Raw genomic sequence first — 27,593 nt, 5'->3', positions numbered from 1 at the left:
AAGTCTTTTGTTTTGTGAATACATTGCACTTTTTGCAGAATGTACTTTTTTTTTTAATTCACTATTGCATTTGTGTTTAAATACTCTGCTGCTTAAGCAGGGTTTACAGTATTAAGTATTTTTGTTTTGAAGTGAAATCTGTTGGCCAGTCTTGTTCTCTGTGAAGCTTTAAAAAACTCACTAAAGCAATTTTTGTACAGAATTCTGACTCTGTCTTTTTTGTCACACATTTTTCCATTCATGGTTTTGTATGTGCACACAATTAACATGGATGTCTGTGATGCATTTAAATGAAGCGATTTCAATATGTCCATAGTACCATAGTAAGATCTGTAGGGTTAACTTGCTTTATTAAAATTAACTTAATTTACACAAAAATTTAGCTGCCATTACAGTTAAAATCATGTACCCTTGACATTATAAAAATTGATTTAAAGTTATTTGCTTAAATTGATTAACATAACATGATTAAATTGATTAACATAACATGATTAAGTTGATTAACATTACATGATTAAATTGATTAACATAACATGATTAAATTGATTAACATTACATGATTAAATTGATTAACATTACATGATTAAATTGATTAACATAACATGATTAAATTGATTAACATTACATGATTAAATTGATTTAATATTACGCAATAAATTCATTTTACAATAATGAGAATTATTGTCTTGTATCAACATGATTCAGTTTAATAGTTCAAATGTAAATTACATATTTTACCTTGACAAGGAAAAATTATGTCAGTTGGCCACAATCTTATCATGTGGGACCGATGTACACATTAAAATCGAGTAAATTCAATGGATTTTTTTTTTCAGTGTACTCTGTAGTGGTCCTGTGGGGGTCCTGACCATTGAAGAACAGGGTGAAAGCAGGCTAAAAAAGATATGTAGAGAAACAGATGGACTGCTTCTATATGGTAAGTGGAGCTGATAAAATGGACAGTGAGTGTAGAAACAAGGAGATGGTTTTAATGTTATGGCTGATCAGTGTATATTGCTCACAAATATTAAGTATTATGGCCTTGTTGTCAACATTAGTAGATTCGTCCACCTGAATTATATACCACGGTGAATCATTAATCCTCTCCATCAATTAAGCCTGTCTTAATATTGTCAATTCTCTGAGGTAATTGTGCTTGCTGAAAGAGGAACCTGTAAAATCTTCTGAACTGCGACCTCTCCTAAGAGTTAACAGCAAATATCCTTAGCAGCCGGCAGGATCAACTCTTTACCAGTGGTGAAAGGTTTCTTATCCTTAGCAATACAGTTAGCCACTAAGTATGATGCTCTTAGAGCACTCATGTTTAATGATGTGGTGGCCTTCAATAGATGCTTCTGTCCTTCTAGTTCAGGTTTTTTTCTTTTAAAAAAACTCCAAAGACTTGTCCTTTAATGTAGGGTGCTTGGTCTCTATGTGCTGAAGCAGTTTTAAAGGCTTTATTGCTTCATTTGACAGCCTATCGCCACATGTTATGCAGAGAGGGCTTTGTGCATCAGAATCACCTGTTGAGATAAACCTGTATTTTAAGTACGACTCCTGATATTTTCTATTAAATGTAGCATTATATATAGCTTTTTCTTGTTAGTCGTAGGCTCTTCTTCTATCTCATCAGTGGGCCTTTTCCCCTTTGTAAAGTAGCTCTCCAATGACATTTGTTTTTTGCTCATTTTAGCTAGTTTGTGGGATTAATGTTTTGGTATCACATGTCAAACGCGTCAAGAGAAACAGATGGATGTTATTAAAAAATTAATTATTTAGGCACTCAGGTGGTGCAGCTGTAAAACACGCTAGCACACCAGAGCTGACATTTTAAACTCATCGGTTCAAACTCAGCTCTGCCATCTGGCAGGCTGGGTGCCCACATAAACAGTGATTGGCTGTAGTTCACACAGGGTGGGAGCCAGACAGGACCTCATAACTGATGCAATTACGACCTCTGCTGGATGGTTCATGCCGCCTGCACAGAGTTGAGGGATAATTCGTTGATCATGGTGATCCACACATGAACTCGCCTTGTGCAGATGAAAAGATGCAGTCGGCTACTGCACATGTGTCGGAGGGGGCGTGTGTCAGTCTCGGCTTTCCTTAAACAGGGCAAAGATCAGCATCAGTAGAGAGAAAGCGTAATGCAATTGGGTAAATGGATACGACTCAGTTGAGAGGAAAATTGGGAAAAATTCAAAATATATATTTATTTATTTATTATTCTTTCTGTACCAGTACCAGTTCGTGGCCCGGTGGCTGGGGACCACTGCACTAAATGATCAGAAGTATGTAGATACCCCTCCTGTTACTACAGGTTTATAAAATATATGAAAAAAAAAAAATTATTGCTTATTCTAAAGTTAGTTTGAGGAAGAATATTTATTGTTTGATCATGACTGTACCCCTCTGCACGAAGCAATGTATAAAGAAAAGGTCTGGTTTGATTAGTTTGGTGCAAATTAAATCCATTAAACACGTTTAAACACCCACCACATTTGAATGTTGATTACTAAGCGATTTGAATAAAAGGACAAATGCACAAAATCTTGTGGAAAGCCTTGCCAGAAGAGTGGGACTGTTATAGCATCAAAATGTGTGTGTGTGTGTTGTGGGTCAGGGAACTCCATAATGTCCATACTTTTGGCATAAACAACGTTAATTACTTGTAGCTTAAAAGCAGATTTTTTTTATTACATTTGTAATTACATTTTGGGAAATGTCTACCAAAAATGTGTAAGCAAAACACACTATATGGACAAAAGTATTGAGACACCCCTTCTATTTTTTTAATGTGTTTCAGCCACAACAATTGAAGACAGGTGTAATAAATGAATTTTACAAAGAAAATTTAGGAAAGGCCCTTTAATTTTTTTCAGCATTAGTGTACCCCTGTGCACAAAGCAAGGTCTATAATAACATAAATAAAAGCTGCAAAGTGGCATGCGTAGAGCCCTGACCTGGACAGCTTTAGAATGAACTGGAACAACAACTGAGGCTGTCTTGACCAACATGACTTGACCAGTCATACAAATGACTGAATAGGCACAAATTTCCACAGACATACTTCTGTATATCTTTTGTTTTTGTTTGTTAGTTATAACTTGTAGTTTAAATTAATTTTGTGTATGTATAATTTGTGTAAATCCTATTCATTCAAATTATTATCCAGGCCACCCAAGGAGGATGTGTCCCCGCTGAGTCTGGTTCCTCTCAAGGTTTCTTCCTGTCATTTTAATAAAGTTTTTTTTGCCACTGTTGCCCTCGGCTTGCTCAACAGGGGTTTTTGGTCTGTCGGTCCTGGATTAAGTTGCTTTGAGACAATGTCTATTTAAAAAGCGCTATACAAATAAATTTTATTTGACTTGACTTGACTAGCCTTCTCACTGTGTGTATGTGTGATTGCCCTGCAATGTACTGGCACCCCGTCCAGGGTATTACTGTGTGCCTTGCGCCCATTGAAAAGCTGGGATAGGCTCCAGCACCCCCCCCCCAATTGGATAAGCGGTTAGGAAAGTGAGTGAGTATTTACTGTATATTTGCAGTATACAGTATACAGTCGTTCTGTAATACAAGCTGAAATTAAATCTAATTTTAAAAATTGAGGTTTTTTCTCAGCTCTTCTGCTGTATTGTTTTTGCACATTTATGTAATCACATGGCTATTTAAACTACCGCCCAAAGTCCACTCAACCTTCTCTAAGTCAAATAATTTTTTGTCTAATTGTTTGACACAATTTAAAAAGAGCAGTGATCATTACAAGGCAAATGTGATTAACATTGTGCCTCCATTAATTCATAACAGTTGAATATTTTTTTAAATCTTAGACTGGAAGATGTTGTAGTTCAGCTCTAATAAAGCCATCAGTACACACTGTCCTGAACCCATGTCAGGGTGTGATTGTTTATTCTGTTGAATTGACTGTTTATTCTGAAATATGGCTGTGGAAGCTCTAGGGCTTGAAACATCAGCAAATTACTAACAGACACAATATGGCCAAAAGTATTGTGGAATCAGCTGTACACCTGACAGTGAGCTTGTAGGACATCTAATTCCAAAACCATGGGCATTATTATATAAGTAATGGGTAGCACTGTCGCCTCACAGCAAGGGTTTGATCCCCAGGTGGGGCAGTCTGGGTCCTTTCTGTGTGGAGTTTGCATGTTCCCACCGTGTCTGCTTGGGTTTCCTCTGGTAGTTCTGGTTTCCTCCCACAGTCCAAAGACATGCAAGTGAGGTGAACTGGAGATACAAAATTGTCCATGACTGTGTTTGATATAACCTTGTGAACTGACGAATCTTATGTAATGAGTAACTACCTGTTCTGTCATTAATGTAACCAAAGTGTAGAACATGATTTTAAAATCCTATTAAATAAATAAATACCCCCTCTCCTTTGCAGCTAAAACAGCATTCATGCTTTTAGGAATGCTTTTCACAAGGTCTTAAATTCACTGGGGATTCTTGCTCATCTAGTTAAAAGAGCATTTGTGAGGTTAGGCAGTGATGTTGGATAAGAAGACCTGATTTGTGATCAACAATCCAATTTACCTCAGATGTGTTTAACAGGGTTGAGGTCAGAGCTCTGTTTAGGCAGCTGAAATTCATCTACATTAAACTAGTCAGCTCTGTTTTTTGGACCTTGCTTTGTGCACAGGGGCTCAGTCATGCAGGAATAGGAAGAAGCCGTTCTCAAATTGTTTTCAAAGTTGGAATTACAGCTCTGGGAAAATTAAGAGACCACTTTTAATGTTTTCTTAAATTAGCATTTTTACATATATGTAAAAATGTTATTCCATTGAAGGTTGGGTAAAGATCTGTGACGTGGTTAATCTAGAAGATAGAGTGCATGCTTGCTTCTGCTCTGACAATATTTCTCAGCTCTGATGTTTGTTTCTCCGGGCAGGAAAACGCTCCATGCCACACAGCAATAAACAATACAGATTGTCAGGTTAATCAAGGTGTGGATGGAGAACTGTCAGATCTAAACCCTGTCCTGGACAGCATCATTTTTATACCCGACTTGTAATAAAACCTCTGGAATGGGACCAAGAGGAAAATGAATCAGATGTCATCAAACAAAGCCAAGCTGCTTGAACAGACTGGTGGACAGCATGAAAGCCATAATTGAAAATCTGGGTTATTCCAACAAATTTCTGAACTCATCCTAAGTTAAAACATTGTCGTGTTCTTTAAAAATAAAAATAGCCGTTCATGTGGCACAGCAGTAAAATACGCTAGCACAACAGAGCTGACATTGCGAACTAGTCAGTTCGAAACTCAGCTCTGCAATCCAGCTGGGCTGGGAAGCTACATGAACAATGATTGGCTCATAACTGATGCAATTAAGACCTTTGCTGGCTGGTTGATGACGCCTGCACAGAGTCGAGGGATAATGTGGACAGGGTGTGGCTATCCGTACACAGAGCTAATCCGCATATGAACTGAAACTGAAGGTGAAAAGATGTAGTCGGCTACTGCACACGTGTCGGAGGGGGCGTGTGTCAGTCTCGCTCTCCTCAATCACAAATGGGGATCAGCATCAATAGAGAGGAAGCGTAATGCAATCAGGTAATTGGATATGACTACATTGGAAGGAAAAATGCAAAAAAAAAAAATAATAATAATAAATGCATAGAAATAAACAGTGCCCAGGTGGAGCAGCGGGATATTCAGCTAGCACACGAGCGCCTAGATTCTGAACACTCCGGTTTGAGTCTCGGCTCTGCTACCGGTCGGCTGGGCGCCATCTAGCAGACACAAATTGGCCACTGTGTCTGCTGGGTGGGGAAAGGACCAGACTAAGTGGGTGGATAGACGCGTCTGTGCAGAAGCAAGGGCGTAAAGAAGGGGTCCGCTAGGACTGTGCACGCGTTGGAGGGCACGTGAGCAGCAATATACCCTCCTCGAACGCAATGAGGGATCCACAGCAGCTGAAGACAAATTGACTATGCTAAATCAGGAGAAAAAGGAAGAAAATACATATATAAATAGAAAAAATGAAATAAATAAACATATTTTCTATGCATTATTTCAGGTTATAGTGCAGGACTGGAAGCAACCAGTAGCTTTTTTACTTTTAAATTAATTACAATTCTTGAATTGCAGTCAAATTAATTAATTACAAGACTAGTTTTGTCACATATCCAAGAATAAAAAATGAGTCTGACACTTCTACTGTGCATCCCGATGTATTAAAATGACAGTTAATTAATAAAAGCTAGGATGTTATTGCCCATACAATTATTTTATTATTTTACCCATATAAATATTTAAAAGGACTGCATACTAATACACAAAACAAAAGAATAATTAGAATAAAGAATAATTAACTTAAGGAATCATTTGATGTATACAGTGTATCACAAAAGTGAGTACACCCCTCACATTTCTGCAGATATTTAAGTATATCTTTTCATGGGACAACACTGACAAAATGACACTTTGACACAATGAAAAGTAGTCTGTGTGCAGCTTATATAACAGTGTAAATTTATTCTTCCCTCAAAATAACTCAATATACAGCCATTAATGTCTAAACCACCGGCAACAAAAGTGAGTACACCCCTAAGAGACTACACCCCTAAATGTCCAAATTGAGCACTGCTTGTCATTTTCCCTCCAAAATGTCATGTGACTCGTTAGTGTTACTAGGTCTCAGGTGTGCATAGGGAGCAGGTGTGTTCAATTTAGTAGTACAGCTCTCACACTCTCTCATACTGGTCACTGAAAGTTCCAACATGGCACCTCATGGCAAAGAACTCTCTGAGGATCTTAAAAGACGAATTGTTGCGCTACATGAAGATGGCCAAGGCTACAAGAAGATTGCCAACACCCTGAAACTGAGCTGCAGCACAGTGGCCAAGATCATCCAGCGTTTTAAAAGAGCAGGGTCCACTCAGAACAGACCTCGCGTTGGTCGTCCAAAGAAGCTGAGTGCACGTGCTCAGCGTCACATCCAACTGCTGTCTTTGAAAGATAGGCGCAGGAGTGCTGTCAACATTGCTGCAGAGATTGAAAAGGTGGGGGGTCAGCCTGTCAGTGCTCAGACCATACGCCGCACACTACATCAAATTGGTCTGCATGGCTGTCACCCCAGAAGGAAGCCTCTTCTGAAGTCTCTACACAAGAAAGCCCGCAAACAGTTTGCTGAAGACATGTCAACAAAGGACATGGATTACTGGAACCATGTCTTATGGTCTGATGAGACCAAGATTAATTTGTTTGGTTCAGATGGTCTCAAGCATGTGTGGCGGCAATCAGGTGAGGAGTACAAAGATAAGTGTGTCATGCCTACAGTCAAGCATGGTGGTGGGAATGCCATGGTCTGGGGCTGCATGAGTGCAGCAGGTGTTGGGGAGTTACATTTCATTGAGGGACACATGAACTCCAATATGTACTGTGAAATACTGAAGCAGAGCATGATCCCCTCCCTCCGGAAACTGGGTCGCAGGGCAGTGTTCCAGCATGATAATGACCCCAAACACACCTCTAAGACGACCAATGCATGTCTCCAGACCTAAACCCAATAGAACATCTTTGGGGCATCCTCAAGCGGAAGGTGGAGGAGCGCAAAGTCTCGAATATCCGCCAGCTCCGTGATGTCGTCATGGAGGAGTGGAAAAGCATTCCAGTGGCAACCTGTGAAGCTCTGGTAAACTCCATGCCCAGGAGAGTTAAGGCAGTTCTGGGAAATAATGGTGGCCACACAAAATATTGACACTTCAGGAACTTTCACTAAGGGGTGTACTCACTTTTGTTGCCGGTGGTTTAGACATTAATGGCTGTATATTGAGTTATTTTGAGGGAAGAATAAATTTACACTGTTATATAAGCTGCACACAGACTACTTTTCAATGTGTCAAAGTGTCATTTTGTCAGTGTTGTCCCATGAAAAGATATACTTAAATATCTGCAGAAATGTGAGGGGTGTACTCACTTTTGTGATACACTGTAGCTTCAAATAAAGCTTAGAATTTAAAGATAAAGATCTTAGTATTCCAGCATCTTTTATTCCAACTAAACACTCAACGACACTTATTAATTCAGAAAATGTTGGGACAGTATAACATGTATAATGGATAATGTATAATCAATAAAAAAAAGGAACACAGTGTTTCTTACAATTACTTTGACTTTTATTACATTGCAGATAGTATGAACTCAAGATATTTCATGTTAACTGGTCAATTTAATTTCATTTATTAATATACATCCATTCCTGCATTTCAGACCTGTGGTTTTGCATTGTTTTGTTGAAAACAATGCATGAACACCCATGGAAAAGATGACGTTTCACAGGCAGCAAATGTTGCTCTGAAATACTTTTGCTCCGAGTACTTTTCTGCATTAATGCTGCCATCACAGAAGTGTAAATGACCTTTGCCAAGGGCACTGACACAAACTCATACTATGACAGACCCTGGCTTTTGGACCTGTTGCTAATAACAGTCTGGATGGAGTACATGGCATTCATTTCTTCCAAAAAAGACCTGGAATACTGATTCATCTGACCACAACAAGTGCCATTTGTGTATTTGACTACATATTGTAGTGCTTGACAAAAGTTTGCCAAAATAATCCATTGTCCATGTAGTTACTATATTAGCTAGTGATGAATGATGGTTCTTCATGCAGTGCTATCTATGTGAGGGATTACAGGTGTTCAGTTTAACCTTGTGCTCTTTCCATTTCTACATTGAAATTTCTCAAGATTCCTTAAATTATTTAATGATATTATGCACTGAAGAATGAGAATTATGTATGTCCCTTTCTATATTTTTTGAGGTACATTGTTTTTAAACATTTCAATCATTTTCTCATGCACTGAGATTCTCTGCCCAATTTTGCTCCTCAAAGTCTCAGCCTTTTGTGAATACTGCTTTTGTACCAAATCATGACTACAAGTACCATTTAAAATCACATCATAATTTAGTGTTTGCCTAATTACTAGCCCTAAATTGCTTTTTGTAATGCGTTACAGGCCTGAAATGCTGTAATGGGTGTATATTAACAAATAAAACAAGGTTGAAAGACAAAACATGAAATAGCTTGGGTTCATACTGTCTGTAAATATAAAAAACATTGTGTTTCTTTTTTATTAGCAGTTTTCATGCTGTCCTAACTTGTATATTGTTGTAGTTGCATGCATGAATGAATTCCGTTGTGAAATACTCTAAACATAAAGCTAAAGTAACTTAACACTGGTCTTTATCAAGTAAGATAAAAGTGTTTGAAGTAAATCTGATCAAATTTATCAAATCATTTATTTTATTCTGTCCAGAACTCATTTTAAACCATAGTGACCCTGGGAAACTGAAGACAAATGTTAATGTCTAATGTTGTCATGTTCTAATGTTATATATTTGTGGTGTATAAATACTGTATTTCTTCTAAATACATTTTACCTGGAAAAACCTGATGCAGAGTGTACTTCTGATTTTTGAATTGTAAATGTATTTGCTTTTTGTATTAATGTTGTTTTTTAGATGCAAAATCAGATGACTTTTATTAACAAGCTTCATTCCAAAAAACAAAGTACACACTGTGACAGCAAATTCTCAGCTCAGTGATTGTTTAGTCTCAAGAAAAGAGCTTTTTTAAATTAAACACAAAGATAAACAAGGCAATTTTCTACATGATTCAAGGAAAATACACATTGTAATGAGTCTGTCTGATTTCAGGAGTACCTGTGCTCTTTGTGTCGGCATGGGCAATCGTAAGAGCGACCATGGCAGATTCCAGGTAATACACTTCCACACGCTTTGACTTAATGAAAGTATGACCACACCCTTGCTTATTGTTTACTTTTGGTGTTTTAGTCTGATTCAATGCTAATAGGTGCATACAATCAGTTGTGTCAAATAAATGTTATGTTTTAATGCTGTGGCAATAGTTTATGAAAAGCATTGCAGTGCCCCTGTGCACAAAGCAAGGTCTATAAAGACATGGTTTGACACAATTTTTTTGTGGAGCCCTGAAATCAATCCCACTTAAAACATTTGAGAAGAATTGAAACTTTGATTGCTAGCTAGGTCTTGGTATCCAAAATCAGTGCCCAGATATTTGAAGATAATTGAAGTAGAAGAGACTAGCACTCTGTACTATTGTAATAAGCTTTTGGTTATTTGTATATTTACTGTAATCATAGCCCAATATTAACATTTGATGTGCTAATTGAATCTCAGCTATGAGAACTAGCACAATTAGATTAATACCCACTTCATAATAATGACCAGTGGCACATGATAAAGAATAAATGAACATGAATATTATGCTAGCCCACCACCTATCGTCCAGCTGGGTATCTACATAGACCTGGCATCTACATAGCCCTGCAAAGGATTGCTGTCCTGTCCTGACCTGTCCTGGGTGTTCCTGCTATGTGCCCAGTGATTCTGGTTGAACTGCACCCACTGTGATGTTTTGTCTGGTCAACTTTATTTGATTTGTTAATATAAATTAATTCATGCATTTCACAGGAATGTAGCACATTATAAAAAAGTTGGGACAGGGCAATTTATGGCTAGTAATGACGTAAAAAACAAAGAAATAAATAAAATAATACAAGTAACGTAATCATGATTTGATACAAAAGCAGTATCCTTGAAAGATGAACAAATGCATGAGAAAATAATTAAAACGTTTCAAAACAAAGTTGCTTAAAGAATAATTTAACAGAATTTGGACTTATCTCCCGCCACAGTGCATAATATCATTAAACGATTCAGGGAATCTGGAGGAATTTCAGGGCATTTAAGAGCAAGCGCACAGGCCTAAGCTAAACACCCTTGATCTCTCATACTGCACTGCTTCCAGAACTATCATTCATCAATAGCTGATACATCCACATGGGTGAGAGATTACTTTGGCAAACCTTTGTCAAGCACTACAATACAGAGTTACATGCACAAATCCCACTTAAAACTTTACTGTGCAAAAAAGAAGCCTTATGTTAACCATGTCCAGAAGCAGCGTCGACTTCTCTTGGCTCTGAGGCATCTAGGATGGACCATCACACAGTGGAAACGTGTATTGTGGTCAGATGAATCAGAATTCCAGGTCTTTTTTGGAAAAAATGGACGCCATGTGCTCTGGACCAAAGACAGAAAGGACCACCCAGACTGTTATCAGCAACAAGTCCAAAAGCCAGGGTCTGTTATGGTATGGGGCTGTATCAATGCCCCTGGAAAAGGTAATTTACACTTCTGTAATGGCAGCATTAATGCAGATCTTAGAGCAACATATGCTGCCTTCAAGATAACATTTTTTCCAGGGACGTCTGTGTATTTTTTAACTAGACAATCAAAAACAACATGCTGTACACATTACAAAGACATGTCTGTAGAAAAAGAGTTACTGGACTGGCCTGTCTGCAGTCCTGCCTGCAGTCCTTAATAGAGAATGTGTATAAAAATAAGTAAATAAAAAATGTGATGACAACCCAGTACTGTTAGACACTTTAAGACATGTTTGCAGGGAATAACATCTGAACCACTTTTGCACCTGTCTCAACTTTTTTGTAATGTGCCATGGGCATTAAATCAGGAATTAGTGTATATTTTTAATAATCATTATTAAAAATGATGAGGTTAACATTAAAGAGCTTTTCTACTTTATGTGCTGTTTTAATTATATTTGAAGGTCAGTTCACTTTCAGTTTTCATTATGCATTTTACACAGTGTCCGACATTTCTTTTTACTTGTGCTTGTATAATAAGGTAGTGGAAGTAGATTTAAATGAGTGGTTTTGCAGATTAGCTGAAATCATCCTTTTTTCCCTTAGATTCTATTTTAAAGAAGGCCAAATTGTTCTGTGGTGTAGTGTGCTGACAATGTTTGATGTTTGTGTTTACGAGTGCGTTTTGTCCCTTTGGGGATTCCATAATCAATGCGAAAGTGTGCTTCTCTACACACATGATCATCTCTCTGTAGTCTGTGCTCAAAAGAACAAGCCAGTAAAGTATTATGCTTCAGATAGTTTGTCTATGTACAGTTTATCTTGTTCTTTATAAACTCAGCAAACTCTGATGACGCTCGGTTACACTAGCAATTGGTTAGACAAAATGTCCAAGATGTCGAGTTCTAAAAACACGACTCAGGTAACTGAGTCTGGAAAACTCCCAATTTATTATGTGGAAGCAGAGGAGTGTGTCAAAACATGGACATTGTTCAATTTATAAGTGTTATTTAATGACTGCCATAATGACTGACATGAAATGTTGCGCTTTTCTTTAAAAATCTGTGAATTCTGCGATTTAAAAAAAAAATTTGTTCACAAACAAATTCAAACCCTTTGCTGTGGCACTCCAAATTGTGGTCAGTTGCGTTACATTTGCTTTAAGTTAACTCAGTTGGAGAAATCAATTGGAATCACTTGTTGCAATTTGAATTGATTATTTACAGTCTGGAAAGGTTCAGAGTCTACTACAGTTGTGTACACTGAACTGTCAGAACTGCCTCTGGATTTCTGCCATTCAATTGTAGTAAGTCAGTACTATGGATATGAAACCGTATCTAAGTCTTTGAGTGTCACAGGACCACAGTGGCCAAAGTCATTTTGCAATTAAAGAAGCCTGGCACAACCATAAACATTCCTGAAGATGGCTGTCTGGACAAGTGGGCATTCGGGCAAAAAAGGCTTGATCAGGGTGCTATAAAAGAACTGAATGGTCCCTTTAAAAGTGGTCCAAAAGTCCTGTATAGAGATGGGAGAACCTGTTGTACCTCTCTAGCAATCTTTAAATCAAGCCTTTATGACAGAGACTCAAGATGGAAGCAACTGTTGAGTTTGAAATTTAGCTAAACTATTCTCTTGTCTCATTGGATGAAAACAGAAGGCACTAAATTTTGCAAAATACAGGCACTGTGCATCCCCTGACTAATACTGTGCATACTGTGAAACATGGTGGTGGCAGCATGCTATTGGACTGTTGGCTAAAATATGTTTTGCCAGTGTAGACACTGGACAGAAAGTCATTTGGGATGCAGCTGTTCCATTTTAACATCACCTTTCAGATGCCGCTTATCCGGTCTATAAGCTCTCTCTCAGTCTCTCAGTCTCACACGACCAATTACTACTCCTCATACCCTCACCATTTCCAACGAAAATATAAAAGTATGAAAACTTTTTGAAGATCCCTTATATTATGTAACTTTTAGGAAGTGCATAGATGACTGACACAGTGAAATGTCACTTTAAATGTGTAAATTAGTCACTGTTGTATGAGTGTCTAATAATAGTCATCCGTCAGTCTCGGGAGACTATGGAGTTGTGCACTGTCAATTTTTGCAGCATTGGTTGTGGCTTGTCAGTCCTATATGGGAATGACAATCTCTTCCACATCTTGCACAGATGAAGCTTGATGCTGGTCTCTCAACTGCACTTAGGGCTTTCCTCTTCTGGCATTGTACCTCTGTCTTTTGGGCTATTTTCTCTTCAAACTTGGAGAGACCCTTCTGCACTGTATGCTTCCAGGATGATCGCTCGGTGGCCAGGGCTTCCCACGTGTTGAGGTTGATGTCCATGGCTTTCAGGTCTCTTTTCCAGACATCCTTGTAGCGTAGCTGAGGCCTGCCCGTGGGACGCTTTCCTTCGGCCAGCTCTCCATACAAGAGGTCTTTAGGAATGCGCCCCTCGTCCATCCGGACAACGTGTCCAAGCTAGCGCAGTCGTCGTTGTTTCAGTAGGGTGAACATGCTGGGGGTGCCAGCCCTCTCGAGGACTGTGGTATTGGGCACCCTGTCCTGCCAGGTGATGTTGAAGATGCGTGAAGGCAGCGCATGTGAAAGGTGTTGAGCTGCTGTTCTTGTCTGGCTCGTAGAGTCCAAGTTTCGCTGCCATATAGGAGTGTGCTCTCTACACACGCTCTGTAGACTTGGACCTTAGTGTGTTCTGTCAGCTTTCTGTTGTCCCACACTCTCTTTGCCAATCTGGACATGGTTGTAGAGGCCTTGCCAATGCGCTTGTTCAGCTCACTGTCAAGAGAAAGAGAGTCTGAGATTGTCGACCGTAGGTACACAAAGTCACGGACCACTTCCAGTTCATGTTCTGATATGCAGATGTTAGGTGGAAGGTCCACACCTTGTCCCATGACCTGAGTTTTCTTTAAGCTGATTGTAAGCCCGAAGTCGCAGCAAGCCTCACTGAAGCAGTTCATGAGCAGCTGAAGGTCGCCCTCTGAGTTAGTGGTGATTGCTGCATCGTCTGCAAAAAGGAAGTCACACAGGCATTTCAATTGCACCTTAGACTATCTTATAACTCAGACCCTCAGTCTGGAGAGCTTGAACAGATTTCCATCTGCTCTGGTGCGAAGGTAGATGCCTTCAGTGGAGGACCCGAAGGCGTGCTTTAGCAAGATGGAAAAGAAGATTCCAAATAGTGTGGGGGCGAGGACACACCCCTGCTTCACTCCACTTCGGATGTCAAATGCTCTTGAGGTGGAACCGTCATAGACCACTGTGCCCTTCATGTTTTCGTGGAAGGACCTTATGATGCTGAGGAGCCTTGGAGGACATCCAATCTTTGGGAGGATTTTGAAGAGACCGTCCCTGCTGACATGGTCAAAAGCCTTTGTGAGGTCGATGAAAGCTATGTAGAGGGGCTGTCTTTGTTCCCTGCATTCATCCTGCAGCTGTCTTAAGGAGAAGACCATATCAGTGGTGGATTTGTTCCTCGGGAACCCGCACTGCGATTCTGGGTAGATTCTCTCCTCGAGGACTTGTAGTCTTTTAAGTGCAACTCTGGCAAAAAGCTTCCCGACAGTGCTGAGGAGTGAGATACCGCGGTAGTTATTGCAGTCACTTCTGTCTCCTTTGTTCTTGTAAATTTGTTCTTTGTTCTTGTATGAGTGTCTAATTAACAACAAAAACAATATGTGCTGGATTGTACGGTTGCATTAAAAAGCCCTTCTAAAATATTCTAAAAATAGTGTTTGGCATAATAATCTACAGTACATAGGGGATGATTATCCTGCATGATTCACGATGTGGCATAGAGTAAGCATTTATAACAGGATTATGGAAGGCTAGAACAAATCAGGGGTAAACAAATGCAAATCAGAACTGGAGTGCAGCCAAACAGAATTGACAGTGATAACGAGACACACAAGGTAAGCTGAGTGCTTGCCACAATACCTTCATACACTGGTAAATTAACACCTACAAAATTAAACACATGCATTGTTTCTGAAAACGAATGATTCATGATTGGTGGGGAAAAAAAATCAGTTTTGTGACACTGCACTTACATATTCTCTTTGTCTCCTTGTATTTGTTGCTACTCCTTCCATTCCTTTCCATCCCCCATTTCCCTTTACTGTCTTGCTCTGTACCAGCTCATGCCTGCTGTCGCTACCCATTATCTCTTCTGTTTCTCCAATTCCCTGCTAACTCTCTGTCTGTCATTTTCTGTACAGATGCTGGGAGCTAAGTGCAGGCAACATCAAATGGATCTATCAAGTTCCTATTCTGACAGCCATTGGGGTAAGTGAGGAAAAAACTGTCAGGCACTTAATAAAGCCGGGTAAGCGTAAAAACAGAGCTGAAAGAATAGTAGAATGGTAGAACTGTCTTATGAGGGATTGAAAATTGCCCAACTTTACATAAACTTTTCTTTTCTGGCTGTTATGTGAGAATTTGATTATGTGGAATGTCAAAACATGACTATGATGATCTGTCTGTTCAGGTTAAGGTGAACCAGTAATGTTTGTACTTACCACACATGGAATAGTAGGACCTGAATAAACCACAGACCGCATTAATGCATAATGATAGTAGGAATTTCTTTATTCATGATTTAATATATGATTGTTCTAAAAGTATGTGAGTGTGTGGGAGTGTGTGTGTGTTTTTGTGAAAAAGAAGCAAAATGTAATTGCTTAGTCCACCACTGTTAATTCACGGGAATGAATCTTAGAGATGCCACAAGCTTGGTCAGGAGCTCTACACACTATTTATGTACAACTATTTATGTACAACCCCAAATCAGTGAAGTTATTAACAGTATCAAAAATGCAAATACACTATATTGACAAAAGTATTCGCTTGTCTGCCTTCACACGCATATGAACTTGAGTGACATCCCATTCTTAATCCATAGAAGTGTTTAGGAGTGTGTTTATAGGAATTTTTTACCATTCATCCAGAAGTGCATTTGTGAGGTCAGACACCGATGTTGGACGAGAAGGCCCGGCTCGCAGTCTCCGCTGTAATTCATCACAAAGGTGTTCTATCGGGTTGAGGTCAGGACTCCGTGCAGGCCAGTCAAGTTCTTCCACACCAAACTCGCTCATCCATGTCTTTATGGACCTTGCTTTGTGCACTGGTGCGCAGTCATGTTGGAACAGGAAGGGGCCATCTTCAAACTGTTCCCACAAAGTTGGGAGCATGAAATTATCCAAAATCTCTTGGTATGCTGAAGCATTAAGAGTTCTTTTCACTGGAACTAAGGGGCCGAGCCCAACTGCTAAAAAGCAACCCCACACCATAATACCCCCTCCACCAAACTTTACACTTGGCACAATGCAGTCAGAGAAGTATCTTTCTTCTTGCAACCACCAAACCCAGACTTGTCCATCGGATTGGCAGACGGAGAAGCGTGATTCGCCACTCCAGAGAACACGTCTCCACTGATCTAGAGTCCAGTGGCGTCGTGCTTTACACCACTGCATCCGACACTTTGCATGAATAAAATACTGAATGAATGAATGAGCTCATGTTCAGGTTTCCACATACTTTGACTAAATAGTGTATGTCTTGACAGTCTTGTGATTTAAACAAGACAAAACCTACTTTCCTGGTGATGAAAATTCTGTCATGTAGCTTTGTGCACTGGCCTCCAAATGTATCATTAGTCAGTATGGGTTTTGGGAGATAGTTGGAATTGACACCATATCTAGAGAGGAAATTTGTTAAGATGGTCAGATGTAATTCAACACAAACAAGATTTTCATGAATTGAAGGTTGCTAGAACAGTCAGGCATATACAGTGGTATCTTATAACTCAATGTCCCTAAACTCAAAATCTTTGAAACTTGACAACTTTCATCGAGAAAACTGTACCCTTAAACTGTTAGCACTGCAGTAAAACATCATCAAAATGCTAATATGCAATGAATCTTTATTTGTGTGCAATAATCTTCAAATTTACTCTGAAAGTGTCCACATGTATCCACATGTGTTTAGCTGGATTTTTCTTCTGTTTCACTTTTAAACTTGTATCATAGCTCAGTGTGTTGAGAAACTGTAAGAATCAGCTTTTTTTCGAGAGTGTATAAAACGCTTCTCTTAAAAAAAAAACTTTACGTGACTTAATGTATTAAAAGAACAACATAGAATCACAAAACCTCACTTAATTATTACTGCGCATAAGTTCTCTTTACTAATAAAATTCCTCACTCGTTGTTTTAGTACAATACGTCATGTTAAGCTTTGTGCACTGGCCCACTCCATAGAAAATAATTGCACAAGCCTTTACTAAACAAAATACATTATTTTCAGTGTATAAGTATCATAAACAATCCCATTATTTTACATTAGCCTAAAATATATGCAGTTCCACTGAACCACAGATCATGTTAACAGGTTTCCCATGCATCCCTATGGGAAAAATGACCTTGAAACTTGAACATGCCACTTCCAGAACCAACTGACGTTGAGTTTCAAGGTACCACTGTAGTTGACACTTCAGTAAGCTTTATGTTGATGCGAGATTAGAGGCTGTCATGCATGAAAGAAGCACCTGTTTCAAAATTAGAGCCTTAAAGCTAGACTGGAGTTGAATATAACAAAACATTTACTTATTTGACCACACTGGACAGAAGTTTGGAAGAAAAAGGCATGGTGTTCCATGCAAAGTCATGCACCATGACACTTTTTTCCCCTAAACATGCACTAAATGGCACCTATACAGACAATTCAGTCTCTCAATCGCAATGTGTGAACCGTTCAATGACTCGATCACAGGGGGTTGGCCAATCACTCGCAGACTCAAGAAAAATATCTAGCATGCTAAATATCTGGACCTGTCAGCGACTCAAAATCCTGTGTGAATAATAATAATAAGAAGTCATATATACATATACAGGTGTACAGTACAATGAAATTCTTTCTTCGCATATCCCAGCTTGTTTGGAAACTGGGGTCAGAGCGCAGGGTCAGCCATCGTACGGCGCCCCTGGGTTAAGGGCCTTGCTCAAGGACCCAACAGTGGCTGCATAGCAGAGCCTGGATTTGACCCGCCAATCTTCCGGTTGATAGCCCAAAGATCTACCCACTAGGCTACCACTGTCCTTTAATAGTGTTGCAATCAGGTTGTGATTGGCAGTAAGTGCAGTGTCAAACTACAGCCAATTAGAATGGAGAACCTGTTTCAAAATTAGAGCCTTAAAGCTCAACTAGATTTGAATTTAACAAAACTATAACCTATTAGACCACACTCACCAGAAGTAAATTTGGATAAAAAAAGCATGGTATTCCATTCAAAGTCATGCACCAAGACACTTTTTCCCCCTAAGTATGCACTATATGGCACCTATACAGACAATAAAGAGCTTGTCCGTGGGTAAAATTGCCAGAGGGGATTCTTCATAACTGCTTTAAATACGACCTCTGCTAGTTGATCGAAGGGACCTGCACAATGACATTGATATTGGTCATGACATGGGTGTGGTGATACAGTTCCTCATATGAACTTTGTGTGGGTAAAAAGAAGCAATCAGCTTTGCGCATGTGTCAGGAAGGGACATGCAATGGTTGTGTCTCTCCTAAAATTGGGAGTGAAAGATTGCAGCAGAAGAGCAGAAAAACAAATTATGGTGATTAGATATGACTAGATTGGAAGAAAATTGTGGTGGAAAAACGAAAATGAAATACCTCAGAGACTGGATTATGAGTAGAAAATAGTTTTATTCTCGTCTGCAGAGAGAGATCGGATTACACTGACAAAGTCTCACATGTAATTGGAGAGTGCGATAGAAAAGAAGGAAAATAAACAATCAGGCCCTAAGCATATTTACACGTTCTAAATATCAATTATCTATCTATTAAGAAATTAACATTTTTCCTCAACAATATAAAAAAAACTATTTTTTTAAAAGAATGTGAACACTAGATTGTGAGTTGCAACCTTGTTTTCACAAGCCATAAAATCATCGAAACTTCTGTAAAAGAAGATGTCTGCCCATTCAGGCAAAAAAGCATTTCTGGATCCATAATAGCATTGAGCTGAAGGCTCTGTGTGGGCCTGCAGGGGCATTGTTGTTGTTTAGTCCTGTTCTTTCATGGTTTCAGCAGAACTGTATTTATTACCAGTGAACAATGGGATATTTCTTAGATAAAAAATAACTTCTGACGCAGCCCACTGGAGGATGTCCGTCCAGTCCAGCTTATTTTCTAATAAAAATGAAAATTTGTGCTTTATTAAATCACAGTTAATACACTGCGGGGTCCTGTTAATACTGGGCGACATTGTGACTTTGAGACCTGAGCGACATTGCAGCCATTTCTGACAAATCCTGAGCAGATCTAACATAAATGAATGCACACAGCAGACATGCTCTGAGATATTTCCCATTTTCATAAGTTAGACCCATAAAACCACACTTTCAAACACTTACAGTATTTTTCATGAAATGCTTTCCATGCAGCCTTAAAGCAATTGCCTGTGGTGTATTCCAGTGCAGATAACACCTTCATTATCAGCCAAGGTAAAAAAAAGATGTGATCCAAATGTCAAGCTGAGACTCCTAGACTTATGAGGATATTTGAATATAAAAATGAATGCTGAAATGATGAAATAAAGCTGAGACAGAAATAAGTGCTCTGCATTTGACACGGGCTGACCTCCAAGGTTTTGAAAATAGATCTATAAAAAACAAGACCATAATAGATTAATTGAATAGGATTTTGACATCTTGTTTTGCACTTTGGTTATATTTATAACAGCACAAGAAGTTACAGGTTACACATGATTCATCAGTTTAAATTCAGTGCCATCATTTTATTTTTCACCCCAATTTTCTCCCCTAATCCAGTCATATTTAATTACCATAATTGTGTTACACTTCACCTCTACCAATAATACAACCCTCCGCTGCTGACTGAGGAGCTTCGCAACTGACACATGCCCCCTCCGACACGTGTGCAGTATCGTGCTGCATCTTTTCACCTGCACGAGGCGAGTTCATATGTGGATCAGCCTTGTGCACGGAGAGCCACACCCTGATTAGCATTATTCCCCAACTCTGCACAGGTGCCATCAATCAGCCAGTAGAGGTTGTAAATGCATCAGTCATGAGAAACCCTGTTCCGGCTTGTCCCACCCTGTGAACAATAGGCAATCATTGTTAATATAGCCGCCCAGTTCAGCCGAATGGCAGAGCTGAGACTCGATACGATGTATTCGAAATCCCAGCTCTGGTGTGCATGTGGAACCGCTGCACCAGTTCACTTAACTTACATGTCTTTAGACTCTGACAGACTAAAGGAGGAAGACACTGGAAAAACATGGAAACTCCATGCAGAAAGGACCTGGTAATCAAACCCAGGACCTTTTTAATATAAGGCAACAGTGCTACCCCAAGCCATTTTGCTGCCCCTTAAGACCGTCTAATATAAAGGGGCTACCAATGTTGCTTCTTGTGGCTTAATACCTGTCCACATTTTATGTGTCTAACAAAAAACTGAGAGGTTTAAAAGCAGCTTGAGCATGAAGGAGCATAGGAATTTATAAAGGTACAACAAGAGGCTTTCAGTAAGCTTAAAAATAAAAAGATGATTGCTTTATTGCCAGACCCGAACTATTACAATTCATAAGAAGTTCTCGTGAGTCTTAGCATCAAGGAGCACTTCTGCTGGCGGATTTATTTGCAGCCTGCAGCAGACGACCACTTGGACCCACAAAGAGCAAGTTAGATGTTGTGAATGAATAAGTGGCCATCTTTATTAAAAGTGTAGAACAGTAAAAACTTAACAAACACTTGTTAACAAAAAGTAACAACTTAATTTACAGAGGAACACAGAGGGTGCTGTTGTAATTCTAAAAATGCCACCAATACATACAAGATAACAAAGAGCCTTCTAGATGGCGGCACGGTGGCTCAGTGGGTAGCACTGTCACCTCACAGCAAGAAGGTCCTGGGTTTGATCCCCAGGTGGGGCGGTTGGGGTCCTTTCTGTGAGGAGTTTGCATGTTCTCCCCGTGTCTGCGTGGGTTTCCTTCAGGAACTCCAGTTTCCTCCCACAGTTCAAAGACATGCAAGTGAGGTTAATTGGAGATGCAAAATTGTCCATTAAACTTGTGAACTGATGAACCTTGTGTAACGAGTAACTGCCGTTTCGGTCATGAATGTAACCAAAGTGTGTGAAACATGACGTTAAAATCCTAATAATGAATAAATAAATATAATTCGTCTTGAAATGCTGTTGAAACTGTCCTTAATAGTTATTGATAGAATGATGAACAGTTATATGAGGGAAAAAAAATCCATGTTGTTGAGATCTACCTTGCAATCCGCACGTAATAAAGGTTAAGTAATGTATTAATCTAGTGATCGCAGAAGCCATGAAATGCACCTTACGTATCACTGTATTCATAATTATTACAACCCCAAATCAGAAAAAGTTGGGACAGCATGGAAAATGTAAATAATAAAAAAGTTTCTTAAATTTACTTTGACTTTTATTTGATTGCAGACAGGATGAACATGACATAGTTCATGTTTTGTCTGCTCAACTTCATTTCATTTATTAATAAACATCCATTCCGGCATTTCAGACCTGCAACACATTCCAAAAAAAATTGGGGCAGTAAAGCACCACTTTGTAATGTTGCCATTTCTTTTCACCACATTTAAAAGACGTTTTGGCACCGAGGATACTAAGTGATTTAGTGTTTCAGGTTTTATTTTGCCTCATTCTTCCTGCAAACACGTCTTAAGATGTGCAACAGTACGGGGTCATCGTCACATTTTCCGTTTCAAAATTCACCACACATTCTCTATTGGGGACAGGTGAGGACTGCAGGCAGGCCAGTCCAGTACTCGTACCCTCTTCTTACACAGCCATGCCTTTGTAATGTGTGCAGCATGTGGTTTTGAATTGTCTTGTTGGAAAATGCATGGACGTTCCTGAAAAAGTTGACATATTCTGGACATGGTTAACATAAGGCTTCTTTTTTGCACAGTAAAGTTTTTAGTGGCATTTGTGCATGTAACTCTGTATTGTAGTGCTTGACAAAGGTTTGCCAAAGTAATCCCTTGCCCATGTGGTTATATCAGCTATTGTTGAGTGGCGGTTCTTGATGCAGTGCCGTCTGAGGGATCGAAGATTACGGGCGTTCAGCTTAAGCTTGCGCCCTTGGCCTTTATGCACTGAAATTCCTCCTGATTCCTTGAATGGTTTAATGATATTATGCACTGTAGAGGGAGAAATATGCAAATCCTTATGCTTATCAAAGACTCAGCCTATACAGACAAAATATGAAATATCTTGGGTTCAAAATGTCTGCAATCAAATTAAGGTCAAAGTAAATGTAGGGAACACTGCATTTTTATTTAATTAGCATTTTCCATACTGTCCCAACTTTTTCTGATTTGGGGTTGAAGGCTAGGCTAGCATAAGCTTTCTCTCACACATGTGCAGCAGCCAGACGTTTCTTTCCAACTACAGTGATCAAACTATACTCTCTGTTTTTCTTAGCTGTTTGTGCTGGTAGACTCTAGACTCTGTTTCAGTGAGGGGGGATGATTTCTAGTTCAACCTTGCCTGTCTTGGACTCTGGGTAGTACATTACCTGACCAGTCCAGTGGCAGAGCAGATACTTAAAGTTGGGTTTCTGTGCTGGTGTACAAATGAGTTGGACTGCTGTGCTCCCCATGCACCCTCATTAAACAACTGTTGAGTAATTTCAGTACTATGTATATTGGTATTATCAACAATAGGGTGCATCTTGTCCTGTAAATCTACCTTCAATATGTTGCCTGTTATACGACAATGCATATAACCTAATGATTTCAGTCAGATGGATCCTCCACAATGCTTAACAGCTGGTTACTTAACATTGCTTGTTAAACGTATTATTTGGCTTTTTCAAGAAATAAATGCAATTAAACGTAGAAAACCTACCATGACATACTCACTCATCCATATTTCTTTTTTGCCTTTGCTCAGTGGCCCAGGCTTGTACTGCACTTTGAGTTGTGCATCTCATTATTGTGCAATGGCCCTTTGTTTCCAAATGGTACCCCTGTCAGCTGAGTTGAATGGTTCACGTTCAGCATTTTCTGCCGTAGCTTTTACAAAGCTTCCACTTAAAGCATTAAATCATTTAGTTGTTTAGATTTTTTTAACTTCTGAATGTGTCTGCAATTAAAGCACCCACTTTTTGTTCTTTTTGGGCCTGTGTTGGTGATCTCATTATGCTTTGAGTTTTACTAGTATTAATCATCAGAGGTATTTTATAGCTAGTGCTGGTAATAATTATGGAATCACCACTCTTAGAGGATGTTCTTTCAATTGTTTAATTTTGTAGAAAAAAAATAAATCACTGACATGCCACAAAACTATCATTTTTCAAAATTCCAAACCTCTGGCATTATGAAACAATAAAAAAATTAAACAAATATAATTGTTGTGGTCAGTCACAGTTGCTTTTTTTAGAAGTAGACGAAAAAAATATGGAATCACTCAAATCTGAGGAAAAAAATTATGGAATCATGAGAAAAACACTGCACCATTAGTACTGCACCACCTCTGGCTTTTATAACAGCTTGAACTCTCTGAGGCATGGACTTAACTAATGACAAACAGTATTCTACATCAACCTGGCTTTAACTGTCTTTTATTGCTGTTGCCAGATCAGCTTTGCAGGTTGGAGCCTTGTCATTGACCATTTTCTTCAATTTCCACCAGAGATTTTCAACTTGATTGAGATCCAGACTATTTGCAGGCCATGCCATTGACATTATATGTCTTTCTTGAAGGAAAGTTTCCACGTCCTTTGCCCTATGGCAAGATGCATTATCATTTCGAAAAATGAAGTCATCATCACCAAACATCTTTTCAACTAATGGAATAAGAAAAGTGTCCAAAATTTCAATTCAGACTTTGGCATTTATTGAAGATGTAATGACTGCCATCTCCCCCATGCCTTTACCTGACATGCAGGCCCATATCATCAACAACTGTGAAAATGTACATGTTTTCTTTAAGCAGTTATCTTCATAAATTTTATTGGACAGACACCAAACAAAAGTTCCAGCATCTTCACCTTGCCCAATGCAGATTCGTAATTAATCACTAAAGATCACTTTTATCCAGTCACCCACAGTCCATAATTGCTTTTCTTTAGCCCACTTTAACCTTGTTCTTTTCTGTTTAGGTGTTAATGATGGCTTTTGTTTGGCTTTTCTGTATGTAAATCCCATTTCTTTTAGGCGATTTCTTACAGTTTGGTCACAGACATTGAGTCCACTTTCCACCCACTTGTTTCTCATTTGTTTTGTTGTGCATTTTCTGTTTTCAAGACATATTGCTTTAAGTTTTCTATCTTGACGCTTTGATGTCTTCCTAGGTCTTCCAGTATGCTTCTCTTTTACAACCTTCCCATTTTGTTTGTACTTGGTTCAGATTTTAGACACAGCTGAATGGGAACAACCAACATCTTTTCTGACATTCCGTGATGATTTAACTTCTTAAAGAAGTTTTATAATCCTCTCCTTTGTTTCAACTGACATCTCATGTTGGAGCCATGATTCATGTCAATCCGCTTTGTGCAACAGCTCTCCAAGGTGTGAGCACTCTTTTTAAACTGAAGAATAATTAGCAAATTTAATCTGCTGCAGGTGGTTGTTTTAGAACTGCAAATTACAGAGTGATTCCATAATTTATTCCTCAGGATTGAGTGATTCCATATTTTTTTCCTCTACTTGATCTAACAAAAGCAATTGTGACTGTCCACAACAATAATATTTCTTTCTTTTTTATTGTTTCTTAATGCCAGAGGTTTGGAATTTTGAAAAATGATAGTTTTGTGGCATGTCAGTGATTTATTTTCTTTCTACAAAATTAAACAATTGAAAGAACATCCTCCAAGAGTTATAATTTTTGCCAGGGGTTGTATGGTACATGTCTTACTTTGAACATGTAAAATCAAAGCTTCTTGGGTATTAGGTGGTGCAGCAATATAATGTGCCAGCCCACCACCGCTGAGAATTGCCTCATGCGATTGAGTCTCACCAGCACTTGCTTCACCAGGCACTTAGCATATATACAGTAACCTATATATGATAGATCTACTGTATTTTTAAAGTACCAGTAGTCAATTGTTTATTCAATATTTGTCGTTGAATTTAATTTCAATTACATTATTATTACATTATTATTAAAAGTGGTCCAAGGAAGGAACAGTGGTAAACCGGTGACTGGGTCATGGGCAGCCAAGGCTCATTGATGCACATGAGGAGCAAAGGCTGGCCAGTGTCGTCTGATCCAACAGACGAGCTACTGTAGCTCAAATTGCTGAAAAAGTTAATGCTGGTTCTGATAGGAAGGTGTCTGAATACACAGTGCATCGCAGTTTGTTGCGTATGGGGCTGCATAGGTGGTCATATTAATATATATATATATATATATATATATATATATATATATATATATATATATATATATATATATATATTTACTAATAATACTATAAATAATAACAATAATACAAACCTGACCATGTCAGTCCAAGGGACTTTAGACCGGAGGGGATGCTCTCTCAGGAATGGGGCGGTGGCGCCCTTTTCAATCAGCAAGAATATATAACGTGCACAACATTAATTACGTTCTTTTAGCTTGTCAGAAGCTTTCTCAATGATTTCTGTGCGGTGGTTGACGAAGGGGAGGGGGGCGTGGTGCAAGTTGGGGGAGGGGGGGGGGGGGGGGGGGGCGCGCAAGTTCACGGTTGGCACACAAAGCCCCCCTTCGTGTGCCAACCGTGAACTTGCGCCCCCCCCCCCCCCTCGCACCACGCATGGCACACACTTGGGCGCATGTCCAAAAAGGTTGAAAACCCCTGCTCTAAAGTCACTAGAGAAGCACTTTTTACTTTTATCATACTGAGAGTACTGAAAAAAGCACTAGCATAAACTCTCAAATTGGTGTTTGCCATTCCAGTATTTTTGACTTAATGTTGGCCTTCCGTTTTAAATGTTATAAGACAGTCATTACCATTATTTGGCTTTAATGTTTAAAAAACTAACCTGCTGAGTATGACCTTAACAAACTGCTAGTCAGCTTCTGAAGGTGAAAACCTTTACTACAAAGTGATTATTGCAAAAGAATATACCTATGGCCCTCCTAAATTCACAGGAAAATGTGCTTAATTTACGGACCTTGTTTTTCAAAAATCACAGATTGAATGGATTTTTTAAGAAATGTGCCACATTTTACGCAGTCATTAAATAATGCTTATAAGGGACAGTGGTAGCCTAGTGGGTAGAGCTTTGGACTATCAATTAAAAGTTTGAGAGTTCAAATCCTAGCTCTGCCATGCATCCACTGTTGGGTCCTTGAGCAAGGTCCTTAACCCTCTCTGCTCCAGGGGCGCTGTACAATGGCTGATTCTGTGCTCTGACTCCAGCTTCCAAACAAATTGGGATACACGAAGAAAGAAATTCATTGTATTGTACACGTATATACAGTGTATCACAAAAGTGAGTACACCCCTCACATTTCTGCAGATATTTAAGTATATCTTTTCATGGGACAACACTGACAAAATGACACTTTGACACAATGAAAAGTAGTCTGTGTGCAGCTTATATAACAGTGTAAATTTATTCTTCCCTCAAAATAACTCAATATACAGCCATTAATGTCTAAACCACCGGCAACAAAAGTGAGTACACCCCTTAGTGAAAGTTCCTGAAGTGTCAATATTTTGTGTGGCCACCATTATTTCCCAGAACTGCCTTAACTCTCCTGGGCATGGAGTTTACCAGAGCTTCACAGGTTGCCACTGGAATGCTTTTCCACTCCTCCATGACGACATCACGGAGCTGGCGGACATTCGAGACTTTGCGCTCCTCCACCTTCCGGTTGAGGATGCCCCAAAGATGTTCTATTGGGTTTAGGTCTGGAGACATGCTTGGCCAGTCCATCACCTTTACCCTCAGCCTCTTCAATAAAGCAGTGGCCGTCTTAGAGGTGTGTTTGGGGTCATTATCATGCTGGAACACTGCCCTGCGACCCAGTTTCCGGAGGGAGGGGATCATGCTCTGCTTCAGTATTTCACAGTACATATTGGAGTTCATGTGTCCCTCAATGAAATGTAACTCCCCAACACCTGCTGCACTCATGCAGCCCCAGATTATGGCATTCCCACCACCATGCTTGACTGTAGGCATGACACACTTATCTTTGTACTCCTCACCTGATTGCCGCCACACATGCTTGAGACCATCTGAACCAAACAATCTCATCAGACCATAGGACATGGTTTCAGTAATCCATGTCCTTTGTTGACATGTCTTCAGCAAACTGTTTGCGGGCTTTCTTGTGTAGAGACTTCAGAAGAGGCTTCCTTCTGGGGTGACAGCCATGCA

The 27,593-nt window shown here is 39.3% G+C and overlaps 1 protein-coding gene across 1 annotated transcript in view; it reads left to right on the top strand.

The window, feature by feature from the left end:
- pth2ra (parathyroid hormone 2 receptor a) overlaps nucleotides 1-27,593 on the top strand; it is a 172,014-nt gene that overhangs the window by 117,493 nt on the left and 26,928 nt on the right. The window contains exons 7-8 of the mRNA XM_063005758.1: nucleotides 9,687-9,747; nucleotides 15,420-15,486. Coding sequence (XP_062861828.1) covers nucleotides 9,687-9,747; nucleotides 15,420-15,486 — 128 coding nt within the window. The remainder of the gene's footprint in view (nucleotides 1-9,686; nucleotides 9,748-15,419; nucleotides 15,487-27,593) is intronic.

This window comes from Trichomycterus rosablanca, chromosome 12 (assembly GCF_030014385.1).
Source record: "Trichomycterus rosablanca isolate fTriRos1 chromosome 12, fTriRos1.hap1, whole genome shotgun sequence".
Taxonomy (NCBI): Eukaryota; Metazoa; Chordata; class Actinopteri; order Siluriformes; family Trichomycteridae; genus Trichomycterus; species Trichomycterus rosablanca.
The sequence above is the reverse complement of the archived record's forward strand: the minus strand, read 5'-3'. Positions and strand labels throughout refer to the sequence as shown.